The 13,805-nt window shown below is 41.2% G+C and overlaps 1 protein-coding gene across 5 annotated transcripts in view; it reads right to left on the bottom strand.

Moving 5' to 3' along the window:
* Window positions 1-13,805, bottom strand: part of agfg1a (ArfGAP with FG repeats 1a) — a 94,824-nt gene that overhangs the window by 65,566 nt on the left and 15,453 nt on the right. For all 5 annotated transcript variants that reach the window (XM_060833986.1, XM_060833982.1, XM_060833981.1 and 2 more), the window contains exons 2-3: window positions 13,359-13,452; window positions 755-870 (exon numbers count right to left, since the gene is read on the bottom strand). In XM_060833986.1, the coding sequence (XP_060689969.1) occupies window positions 755-870; window positions 13,359-13,452 (210 nt within the window). The remainder of the gene's footprint in view (window positions 1-754; window positions 871-13,358; window positions 13,453-13,805) is intronic.

Here is a 13,805-nt window from a genome sequence, read left to right as displayed (position 1 = left end):
GGGTGTCCTAAAGTTAAAGGATTCTAGGTTAGAACCTTTGTGCTTTTGAAGTATTGAAAAAATAATATTTATATTTTAGTCATAATAGGTGCAGGACTCCTAAGAGCACCGCCATTGCACATTTCACAGACCAGGTCAGATTATTTCCTACATGCCAACAGTATTGGAAAGTTAACACTCCATGAACAAAGCTTCCATTATTTGGGGACCCTCATGGAATTGTCCCTGGATAGAATAACATTATTTCACAGCATGTCCATAGCTGGGCTACTACATGATATCAGATATTGTGCCTCTTAGCTCTCTTTCCTCCTTCCCTTCCAAATGCCAAACTCACCATGCTTCTCCATTCCCAAGGACTTCCTATGCTCTGAAGGACACTATTTTAAATTTCCTCTTTCTCCAAAACGTCTTCCTATGTACTTCTTGCTCCCTTGCATAGTGCTTTCAGTGCTAGATCGCCCATGTAATAATACATGTACCTCACATTCCACTTATTTCCTCTCAGTATGATACATCAACTTTCATGTTATTCATCCTGATTTGCTTCCCAGAATGATTAACAAAAAGCTCACTGCCTTGTGGCAATGACATAAGGTTCACAATCATTTCATGTTCTACTTATAGATTTTGAGCCAAAATCTGACAGCAGAGGAGCTTAATTTGTGCAACTACGTTGAATATCACAGGGGACTGACTAGCACATTTCAACATTTAACCAGGCCACATGAACAACCAGAGATTTAACATTTACCATCTCTTCTTCTCGTATTTTTCCTGCAGGAAATCTTTGACTTTCTGAGGATCTCTGAAATCTGGATAAATAGATGATCTTTCATCGTACAATCCCAGCCAAATCTGTTTACAGACCTGAATAATAAAATGCAGAAAATGGCATCCTGTTAAACATGCCAAGTGTACTAGTTTTAGGATTTAACTTTGCACTTTATTTTCAGCAATTTTGCACATACGTATTCACAGGATGCAGATCTCTAATTTCATGTGACCAATGCAATTAATATTTAAAAGTGCAGATTATGCATTCATTCACAGTGCCTTTTTAAAAAAAGTACGTAACTTAACAGCTATATCAACTTGCATCTCAATAAAAAGAATCAATGTATAACATTTAAGGTGGATAGATGTGAGGGATATAAAGTAATCCAATTAAGGCAGATTCTGTGTACAACTAGTTACACCTCAGAAGCAAGCAAGGTAGAAGGTTGTCATCCTTCATCCAATTTAGAACAAGATACCAAATAGACATTAATGCTTTACATCAATTTAAGAAAGTTATAAAGGTTCTATGAACTCTTGGACATATACATCAAATGTACTTTGCTGTTAAAGGTACAGTGAATGTACAATATGTGCACTAGATTTAATATCCAAAGGAACATAGAAACTTAGAAAATAGCAGCAGCAGTAGGCCATTCAGCCCTGTGAGCCTGCTCCACCATTCGATATGATCATGGCTGATCATCCAAATCAAGTGGCCCAATAACTTTATCTAACCCCTTGTTTAAAAAAAAGTTAATATTTTGACCTCATTGTTCACTGCTGGAGAGAACTCCACAGCTTCACCATTCTCCGGCGAAAGAGATTTCTCTTCATTGCAGTCCTAAATGGCCTATCCCTCATTCTTAGACTGTGGCCTCTGATTCTGGACTCCCTGCTCATTGGGAACATCCTTCCTGCATTTACCTTGTTCAGTCCCATTAGAATTTTATAGGTTTCAATAAGGCTCTCCCTCTAAACTTCAGGCCTAATTGATCGACTTGTTCTTCATTTGCAAGTCCTGTCATCACAGGACTCAATCTGGTCAACCTCTGCTACATTCCCTCCGTAGCCAGATAAGGGGACCAAAACTGCACATAATAGTTTGGGTGTGGTCTCAGCAAGGCCCTACATAACTGCAGTAAGACATTTTTTACTCAAATCCTCTCAATACAATGGCCAACATAGCACTTGCCTTGTTCACAGCCTGCTGCACCTGAATGCTTACTTTTAGTGACTGGTGTGCAAGGACATCCAGGTCTCATTGCACCTCCCACTTTCTCAAACTATCACCATTCAGATAATAATCTGCTTTCCTGTGTTTGCTACCAAAGTAGGTTCACCTCTCATTTATCCACATTTCACCTCACCTGCTATGCATCTGCCCACTCACTCAACTTGTCTAAATCACATTATAATATCTCTGCATCCTCCTCACAATGAATCAGCTCACCCAGCTTTGTATCGTCTGCAAATCCAGACATAAGACGTTTCACTCCCGCATCTAAATAATTACCAAGCACTATTACCCGTAGTATCCCACTCAACACTGGCTGCCACTTGGAAAAAGACCTGTTTCTTCCTACTCTTTGCTTCCTGTCTGCCAATATAGAGTCATAGTCATAGGGTCCAACCTGTCCATGCTGACCAGATATCCCAACCCAATCTAGTCCCACCTGCCAGCACCTGGCCCATATCCCTCTAAACCCTTCCTATTCGTATACTCATCCAAATGCCTCTTAAATGTTGCAATTGTACCAGCCTTCACCACATCCTCTGGCAGCTCATTCCATACACGTACCACCCTCTGTGTGAAAAAGTTGCCCCTTAGGTCTCTTTTATATCTTTCCCCTCTCACCCTAAACCTATGCCTTCTAGTTGTTCAGTACTGCCCCTAATCCCTGGCACTTGAATTTCTGAATGAATCAATAAATGTGATTGGCTATATATGCTTCAGTCAGGGGTAAAGCCGCGGTGTTTTGAAATTATGTTTTAAAAAACAAACGTTTTCAATGAACAATTACATGACTTTGTGAAGGCATTAAAGAATTAGGCATGAGACACTTAAAGGATTGCATTGAGGTAGTTTGTAGGAACATGGGATTTAAGGGCAGGAGTAGGCCATTTAGCTGCTCAAGGTAAAAACAATGACTGCAGATGCTGGAAACCAGATTCTGGATTAGTAGTGCTGGAAGAGCACAGCAGTTCAGGCAGCATCCGACGTTTCGGGCAAAAGTCCATCATCAGGAATATACTGCTCATGTCTGTCTCACCATTCAATAAGATCAGATTGATTTGTTTGTGGTATCAATGCTACTTTCCTATCAATCCTCAAAACACAATTCCCTTATCTATCAGAAAGCACTTTGTGAACTATTCCAAATATATGTACAATGTGAAGGGAAGGTTAAAATAGCTATGTAGTCTCTGGGATTTTGGTACATCACGGAGGATTAAAGGTTTTACAAATATGCAAATTAACTTCATTAAGGCTGGTGCACTAGTCTGTCATGATTTGGATTGGTCTGTGGCCTATTGAGAAATGGATTTAATTTTGTGACTCCTGGCAGCTCTATTCAGCAAACGTCTGGTGTGTGGAGCACGTATTTGAGTTCTGTAGGTATCTGGAAATAGACTTCAGATGTTATCTTTATTCATTCATGGGATGTAGGTGTTGCTGGCTAAACATTTACTGTCCATTTCGAATTGCCTAGGAAGCAGTTAAGAGTCAACCACGTTGCTGTGGGTCTGCAGACATATGTAGGCCAGATCAGGTAAGGGCCAGCAGATTCCTTTCCTAAAGGACTTTAGTGAACCAGATAGTTTTTTTCCCCCCAACAATTGGCAATGTTTCCTTAAACTCTGAATCCAGTAATAATCTGGAATTAAAATACTGCTTTGTACCATGAAGGGATTTGAACCAAAGTCTCCAGAACATTAGCTGGGCCTCTGAATTAATGATCTTACGATAATACCATTAGGCCACTGCACCCCCTATTGATCATTTACTATTTCATGAGTTCCTTTCAGGGACATCTACGTTCCACTTTCTAATCAGTATGTGGCGGCGACAGCATTGTGGTATTATCATTGGACTGTTAATCCAGAGATCCAGGCAATGTTCTGGAAATGTAAGTTTGAATCCTGCCACAGCAGATGGTGAAAGTTGAAATCAATAAAAAATTTGGAATTAAGAATTAAACAATGACTGGTAAGCCACTGCTGATTGTTGGAAAAATTCATCTGATTTACTAATGTTGTTTAGGACAGAAGCTGCCATGCTTTCCTGGTCTGGCCTATATATGACTCCTGATCCACAGCAATGAGGTTGACGCTTAACAGTCCTCTGGAATCGGCAATAAATGCTGGCTCAGCTAATCATGCCCTCATCCTGTGAATGAATTAGAAAAAGAAATGAACTGAATCTGCATTGTCCACCAACACAGCTGACTACTTATTTATGTGTACATTTAAACTCAAAGAAAGGAAATTATTTCATGAATTCAGTGTAAACTTAGAGGAGTACATCAAATTGGTCTTCACTGTGCATGTTTTCCAGAGAACATTTGCTGCTCAATAAATGAAACCAGCTTGCTGTGCAGGCTTAAACAGTATGTTTTAGTTTTTATGACATCTTGGACTGAAGTCTGGAACTAACAGGGGACAGGGTCATAATATAAGCAATTATCACTTTGACACAGAACCTTTAACATTCATCTATCAGATTAGGGTGGAAATTATCGATTAAATATTGCCAGTAAGTGAACCAAGCAGCACAGGGATGGAATTCCAGCATATGCAGCCTAGGCAACCAAAAACAAGTAGAGGTATAATTATGACTGGGAGGGATACACAAGAGGCTGGAGTTAGAGGAGTTCAAGTATCTTGGAGGGTGATGTGGATGAACAATGTTACAGAGATAGGGAGAAGTCCAACCATAGGGGGATTTGCAAGGATGGAGGTTTAAAATAGAGGTGTTGCTTAACTAGTAGCTGATACAGGTCCACAGCATTGGGTGATAGGTGAATGGAATTTGGTGCCAGTTAATACACAGAAGAGTTTTGAATGACCTCAAGATTACAGAGGCCAGGCAGGAGTGAATTACAATAATCGAGTCGAGAGCTAGTAAAGACATTATTTTGAACTGAACCTGCTGTATTCTGTTGCAGGTAGTAGCTACAACAGCTTGTTTTCCCATTTCTTTCAATTCCTTCTGGGTTTCCTGGCGACAGCATTCTCACATGCAGGCCTAATATTTTCCATGCCATCTTTTGATCTGGAGGTAAACACTTCAGAGAGGTGTTTGCAAACGTTTATTGGGCAGAGAACACACAGTTTCAAAGAAAATAGTTGGTAGCGGATGCTTTTTTGAGCATGTCTAAAAGGTGAGGATTTGGCAAGGAGATGCAGACTTTACATACAATTGAACATTAATGTTATAATGTTACCTACCAGATGCAGATCTCAGTATTGTATCAGTCTACACTGCACAGTAGTCTCAATTACTCTCTAGAATAGGAATCCACACATAACATTAAGTCTCGGGAGCTCTCCTCACAAAATAAGGATGGAGTACAGATTTGGTTAAGATACTTTTAAAACAAAGGAAAATAGATTTGTACTAAGCAAGGGGATGAAAGGTTATCAGAGCTAGATGGTAATGCAGAATTGAGGTTGTAAAAAATGCAGGACAAATCTAACCCAGCCAATTACTGTCCCATCATGCTACTCTTGCTCATCAGTGAAATGAGGGAAGGTGTCATCAACAGTGGTATCAAGCAGTACCTGCTCAGCAATAACTTGCTCAGTGACACTAGTTTGGGTTTCACCAGGGCCACTCAGCTACTGACCTCATTACAGCCTTGGTTCAAACATGGACAAAAGAGCTGAATTCCGGAGGGGAGGGGAGAGGTACAGCCCTTAAATCAAGGCTGCACTTGAAGTTTGGCATCAAAGAGTCTTGACAAAACTGTAATGAGTGGGAATCTGGGGGCAAACCCTCCACTGGTTGGAGTAATACCTAACACATAGTAAGATTGTTGGGTTTGTTAAAGGTCAGTCATCTCAGCTCCGGGACATCTCAGCAGAGTTCCTCAGGATAGTGTCCTAGGCCCTATCATCTGCAGCTGTCTCATCAATGATCTTCCCTCCATAACAATATCAGAAGTTGGTGGGTTGGATGGCCAGGGTCTTTTTCCCAGGGTGACGGGGGGGTTCCAGGACTGGAGGGGATGTTTGGATGGGTATGTGGTGGGGGGGTTTGGAGGGATGTGGGCCAGATGCTGGCAGATGGCACTGCATGGGGTTGGGATGTCTGGTCGGGATGGACCGAAGGGTCTTTTTCTGCGCTTTACATCTCTATGACTCTGAGTGTCTTGAAGGAAGAAAGAGGGGTGAAGAGGCTTGTGACAGGAATTCTGCAGCTTTCGACCTTGAAGCAGACGGCATCTTCACCAGAGATAGTGATTCAAATCAGGACTGTTAGGAAGGGCAGAACTGGATAAATACAGTGGTCTTGGGGCTGTAACACCAGGAGCTCTACATTTGCTGCCAGATCTGCTTAGTTTCTCCAGCATTTTCAATGTTTGTTTCATATTTCCAGCAATACTTTGCTTCTGCCAGATTTTCTGCAACTTTGTTGTCATATTTGTATTAGCAACTGGTTACATGTTCACACCACTTAAGATCATCTGCTTCCATCATCCTAAAATCGTCTGACCCCCTTTCCTTGCTTTGTCCATTAATTATTGACTTCCCCAACTTTTTTTTTATCTCGAGTGCATCCCCGGTCAGACTCGCACATTCTATCTTCTGAAGAACATTCAAAGCAGTCTCTAAAGATTAACCCTATTTTTATCCAAAGAGATGTTGCCAGACCTGCTCAGTTTCTCCAGCATTTTCTCAGTCTGTTGCAAATAATCTGACTGAGCCTCAGACACTTGTTTGGGAGAGTAATACAGTCCGTAGCTAAGGAATAAAGTTTACGGCACTGCTGCCTCATAACGCCATGGACCTGGGTTCGATTCCAGCCCCAGGCGACTGTCTGTGTGGAATTTGCACTTCTCCCTGTGTCCACATGGGTTTCCTCCCACAGTCCAAAGATGTGCAGGTCAGGTAAATTGGCCAGGCTAAATTGCCCACTGTGTTCAGGGATGTGTAGGTTAAGTGCATTAATCAGGGGAAACGTAAAGTAATAGGGTAGCGGATTGAATCTGGGTGGGATACTCTTTTGAGGGGTGGTATGGACTTGTTGGGCCAAATGGCTTGTTTCCACACTGGAGGGATTCTTGATTTTTAATCGGAGGAAACTTCCATAAGACCATATGACTTAAGAGTGGAAGTAAGGCCATTCAGCCCATTGAGTTCACTCCGCCATTTAATCATGGCTAATGCGCATTTCAACTCCACTTACCTGCACTCTCCCCGTGGCCTTTAATTCCTTTCGAGATCAAGAATTTAACAATCTCTGCCTTGAAGACATTTAGCGTCCCGGCCTCCACTGCACTCTGTGGGAATGAATTCCACAGGCCCACCACTCTCTGGCTGAAGAAATATCTCATTTCCATTCTAAATTGATCCCCTCTAATTCTAAGGCTGTGTCCATGGGTCCTCGTCTCCCAGCCTAACAGAAACAAGTTCCCAGCGTCCACCCTTTCTAAGCCATGCATTATCTTGTAAGTTTCTATTAGATTCCCCCCTCAATCTTCTAAATTCTCATAAATACAATCCCAGGATCCTCAGTCGTTCATCATATGTAAGGCCTACCATTCCAGGGATTGTTCGTGAGAATCTCTGCTGGACAGGCTCCAGTGCCAGTATGTCCTTCCTGAGGTGTGGGGTCCAAAATTGGACGCATTATTCTAAATGGGGCTTAACTAGAGCTTCATAAAGTTTCAGAAGCACGTAACTGCTTTGATATTCCAACCCTTTTGAATTAAATGACAACAATGTGGGATTGATCGTCAGCCAAGCTGAGTTCATTACACAGCAACTGCTGAAAATGTGTTGCTGGAAAAGCGCAGCAGGTCAGGCAGCATCCAAGGAGCAGGAGAATCGACGTATTGACTTTCGTTAGCAGGGGGATTGGGTTAAAGATCCGTGAAGTTATGTTGCAGCTTTATAAAGTCCTGGTTAGACCACACTTGAAATATTGTGTGCAGTTCTAGTTTCCTCATTATAGGAAGGTCGTGACAGCTTTAGAGACAGTGCAAAGGAGATTTACCAGGACGCTACCTGGACTGGAGGGCATGTCTTATGAAGACATGTGAGGTGCTGCATCTTGGAAAAGCAAATCTTAGCAGGAGTCATACATTAATGGTAAGGTCCTAGGGAGTGTTGCTGAACAAAGAGACCTTGGAGTGCAGGTTCATAGGTCCTTGAAAGTGGAGTTGCAGGTAGATAGGATAGTGAAGGCGGCGTTTAGTATACTTTACTTCATTGGTCAGATATTTAGTACAGGAGTTGGAGGTCATGTTGCTGCTGTACAGGACATTGGTTCGGACACAGTTGGAACACTGCGTTCAAATCTGGTTTTCTTCCTATTGGAAGGATATTGTGAAACTTGAAAGGGTTCAGAAATGATTTACAAGGATATTGCCAAGGTTGGAGAATTTGAGCTATAGGGAGAAGTTGAATAGGCTGGCGCTGTTTTCCCTGGAGCGTTGGAGGCTGGGGGTGACCTTGTCGAGGTTTATAAAATCATGAGGGGCATGGGTATGATAAATAGACAAAGTCTTTTCCCTGAGATGGGGGAGTCCAGAACTAGAGGCCATAGGTTTATGGTGAGAGGGGAAAGATATAAAAGAGACCTAAGGGGCAACTTTTTCATGCAGAGGGTGGTATGTGTATGGAATGAGCTGCCAGAGGAAGTGGTGGAGGCTGGTACAATTGCAACATTTAAGGATTTGGATGGGTATATGAATAGGAAGGGTTTGGAGGGATATGGGCTGGGTGCTGGTAGGTGGGACAAGATCGGGTTGGGATATCTGGTCGGCATGGACAGGTTGGACTGAAGGGTCTGTTTCCATGTTGTACATCTTTATGACTCTATGACTCTAAGAAAGGTTGAGGGAACTAGCACTTTTCTCATAGGAGCGAAGAAGGATGAGAGGTGACTTGATTGAGGTGTACAAGATGATGAGAGGCATAGATTGAGTGGATAGTCAGAGACTTTTTCCCAGGACAGAAATGGCTATCATGAGGAGGCATGATTTTAAGGTGATTGGAGGAAGGTTTAGGGGAGATGTCAGAGGTAGGCTCTTTACACAGGGAGTGGGTGTGTGGATTGCACTACTAGCGGTGGTAGTAGAATCGGATACATTAAGGACATTTAAGCAACTCCTGGATAGGCTCATGGATGATACTAAAATCTAGGGTATGTAGGTTAGTTTGACCCTCAATTGGGATAACAGATGGTACAACATCGAGGGCTGAAGGGCCTGTACTGTGTTTTGTTGTACTGTTCTATGTTCTAACAGTGATGCTTGCCAATAATTACATAATGTTCAGTACTATTTGCGACTCCTCAGATACTGAAGCAGTCCATGTCCAAATGCAACAAAATCTGAACAATATCCAGGCTTGGGCTGACAAGTGATAAGTAACATTCACACCACACAAATGCCAAGCAATGACCATCACCAATAAGAGACCATTTAACCACTGCCCCTTCACATTCAATGGTGTTGCTCTCACTGAATCCTCCAGGCAACATCCAGGGGTTATAATTGACCAGAAACTCAACTGGACTCACCACATAAATACAGTGGCTACAAGAGCAGGAAATACCGCATCTAACTCCCCAAAGCCTGTTCACCATCTACAAGGGACAAGTCAGGAGTGTGATGGAATACTTTGCACTTACCTGGAAATGGTGCAGCCCCAACAACCCTGAAGAAGCTTGACACCATCCAGGTCATAGCAGCCCACTTGATAGATACCACATCCACAAGCATCCATTCCCTCCACCACCAACATTCAGTAGCAACAGTATGTACTATCTACAATATGCATGGCAGAAAATCTCGAAAGATCCTCAGACAGCACCTTCCAAACCCACAACCATTTCCATCTAAAGGACAAGGTCAGCAGATATATGGGAATACCACCACCTTGAAGTTCCTCTCCAAGCCACTCACCATCCTGACGTGGAAATATATCACTGTTCCTTCATTGTTGCAGGGTCAAAATCCTGGACTTCCCTTCCTAATGGTACTGTGGGTCAACCCACAGCAGAGGGACTGCAGCGGTTCAAGAAGGCAGCTCACCACCACTTTCTCAAGGGTAACTAAGGATGGGCAATAAATGGTGGCCTGCTTGCGACACCCACGTCACAAAAAATGAATAAATGAAAAAAAGAATTAGATGGCCACGATCTTTTGAAATGGCAGAACAAACTCGAGGGGCTAAATGGCCCGCTCCTAGTTAGTTTGTTCAAAAACACAACTGATTGAGACAAAGTAAAACTCCCCTCATTGACTGGAGAGTCAAAAGCCAGAGGACTGTAATTTAAGGCAATTGAGAAAATGACCATGGCAACATGAAGCAAAAGATTGTCATGTCAAGAGTAGTAAGCATCGGGAAAGTGTTGCCTTAAAATGTGATGGAGGCAAATTCAATCAACTTCAAAGTGACCTAAACAAGGACCCAAAGAGAGAGAATTTGCAGAACTACAGGGTAGAGGCGAGAGTGGGGTGAGCAGAGTTACTCCTTCAGACCTTTTTCTCACAAAAACCCCTTGAAAGAATAAATATTTTGAGCACTGCCTCTGCTTCACTGACCTCACTACTCTACTTTAATATTTTAACAAAAACTATTTCAAGCATTTCCTTAAAATGATAAATGCAATTATAAATGCAACTATTAATAAAACAGAATAATATTAAAGTGTTATACAAATAAGAAGTTATAATGACATAATGACTGGATGAATTAATATTGAAAACAACGGCATTAGAGCAGAGGTGCTTCCACAGCACACAAATGCAGAATATTGTATTGGTTAAGAACTACACTATTGCTTACTTATTGGAAATTCAAAAGTAAATGATATCAGATCCAATACACAAGACTTAACTGAGCTGAAGCTGAGTGGTACAAAGAAGTGTTCCATGATGGGCTATGAAAAAATGATGGAATAATGTACTCCAGGAATAAGCAAGGGCCTGTAGAATGTTGTGCATGCTACAATTCATCTTATCACATCTTTAAAAAATCCCAAAGAACTGACAGCCAAATTCCACCTTTATTTATATTATACATTTTCTTTTCTGTCCCTTTCAAATTTTGTGGGCAAGGTTGGTACATGCTGAAAGCCATGTGCATCCCTTTCTAGTTCTGGCAACTTATCAAACTTGAAAATGCTAACTCTGTTCCTCCCAACAAATACGCTGACCTGCTGTACTTCGTGCTGTTGCCTCATTGCTGGATAAATCCGAAATCAGAACACCAAGTCTTACAATGTGACATACACACAAGTTGCTGGAGATTTAAACTCCATACGTCATCACAAGACACCACTCTATTGACCATAAAGAAACCTTTTGAGGTTCTGGTGATCTGTGGTAACATCCCAAGCAAAAGATTAAGATATCAGGTTTTTGTTTGGCAGTGGAGGGGTTGGGAGAATTCCTCTTACTGAGGAGAATTGCTACACAGCAACATTCTTAAAATAATTGACGTTTCACTGGCTTTTATCTGTTCAATTGGCTAATTGCAAACACTGCACTGGTATTTCACTTACAGATAGCTTGAGATTTCTACTTAAGTAGACAACCAACATAGAGTGATAGAGCTGTATAGCATGGAAATAGACCCTTTGATCCAACTCAATCATGTCAACCAGATATCCTAACTTAATATAGTCCCACTTGCCAGCATTTGGCCCATATCCCTCCAAACCCTTCCTATTCATATATCCATCCAGATGCCTTTTAAATGTAATTGTACCAGCCTCCACCATTTCCTCTGGCAGCTCATTCCATACACCCTCTGCATGAAAAAGTTGGCCCTTAGGACCCTCTTACCTTAAACCTAAGACCTCTAGTTTTAGACTCCCCCAACCAGGGGAAAGGATATTGGCTTTTCACCCTATCCATGACCCTCATGATTTTATAAGCCTCTAAAAGGTCACCCTTCAGCCTCCGATACACCGGGAAAAATAGCCCTTGATTATTCAGCCTCTCTCTGCAGTGCAAACTCTCAAACCCTGGCAACATCCTTGTAAATCTTTTCCGAATCTGTTCAAGTTTCCCAACATCCTTCCTGTTGGAGGGAGACTAGAATTGCACATACTATTCCAAAAGTGGCCTAACCAATATCCTGTACAGCCACACCATGACCTCCCAACTCCTATACTGAATGAACTGACCAATAAGGGCAAGCATACCAAATGCCTTCCTCGCTATCCTATCTACCCATGATTCCACTTTTAAGTAACTATGAACCTGCACTCCAAGGTCTCTTTGTTCAGCAAAACTCCCCAGGACCTTACCATTAAGTATATAATTCCTGACCTGATTTGTATGTGTTATCAATTTATTACTAAGAATCCCTCTCAAAACATGCAAACAACATGTGAGGCACAACTGCAGGAAAGAGATATGGTCAAATTGCAACACTGCACCCAAGTGCTTGCGCTCACCTTTCAACGTTGGCAACTCTTAAAATGTCATTAGTAGTCATGTACAATGATTTTAGCTAGGCAAAGAAAAAGGGCTTAGATGACAGCTAAAAAGCACGAGGATGTTAAAATACCTATTATTCCAGTTAAATTCATCTTAACTTCAATTGCAATAATGAGAGATATGCTGTAATTAATATTTGATCCTCTCCAAGGCTCAGCAATTTCTAATACAAGGTTTTGAACATGTTGGCCCTCAACCAGTAATGATTGCATGACCTTAATGGAGAGCCAAACTAAGTACTGCAATACCTGTCATTTCTGCACTATATACACAAATCTTTACTGAAGACAATGCAATGTTTGAACAACTCATTAAGCTTGAACATTCTTGAAAAAAGAAATTTTGTAAAAGCTTTTTATCTTGAACATATCAGGGCATTCGTAAGAATAGCAATTCAAGAGAAAAAGCAACATTGAAATAGCATGAGCAAAGAGCACGATTAGCAAGTAGATTCTAATGAGTAGATGCACTTCTGTGGAGAATGCATCTATTAATGCTGATTGACAATTAACAGCCAGGTGTTGTTTAAACTTTAAACAAGGCAAATTGACTCTGAGAGGTCAGCTTAAGGTGACAGCCATCTGCTGGACCATTTCTCAGAGCAATGCTCTGCCCAATCATATTTTTGTGAGATCAGCTTGCAGCCTCAAAGTTAATCTTCCAAGCTATGTGCTAATAAGCAAAAATGGATTGAACTCAGATACCACCCTTTATTGATAAACCAAAGAGCTCAAAATAATCCTCAGGAAATAACTGAGTATTTCTGCCAAGTATCAAAAACCATTTGTGAATCCACATAACTTAATCCAAGAGAGTGAAATGGAGATGAAAGGTATCAAAATCATTGCTTAGAATCAACATTATCTTATGGTACCTCATGAAGCAAAATAAACCTACCTCATTACCATGTTTTTGAAGAAACTCGATTTCTTGTTGTGTGAATGTGGTCATGGAGATTGACTTGACTCTATGTGGAGGATTCAACCCTCGTCTAGAGAATTAAAAAGACAATTTATATTTCCAGACAAATTGTGTACTTTATAAATCTAGAAATGTTTAAATAACTTCTATAATAGAATAGAATAGAATAGTAATTTATTGTCAGTATAGTTCTTTCACTTTCCATAAATATATATCATAAATAAATGTGGCCCTAGCACTGATTCCATAGTATCCTGCTACCTATGGGATGCCATCCTGAAGCCACCTTCCTAATCACAAATCTCTAACTTCTCTTTGTTAGCCAATCCTCTATCCATGCTAAGATACTACCCCAACATTATGGGCTCTTCTTAATAAATACCCTAATGTGTGTTACCTTACCAAATGCCTTCTTAAAATCCA

This window comes from Hemiscyllium ocellatum, chromosome 13, assembly GCF_020745735.1.
Source record: "Hemiscyllium ocellatum isolate sHemOce1 chromosome 13, sHemOce1.pat.X.cur, whole genome shotgun sequence".
In the NCBI taxonomy this organism is placed as follows: Eukaryota; Metazoa; Chordata; class Chondrichthyes; order Orectolobiformes; family Hemiscylliidae; genus Hemiscyllium; species Hemiscyllium ocellatum.
Note: the sequence above shows the minus strand (reverse complement) of the source record. Positions and strands in the feature narration are given on the sequence as shown.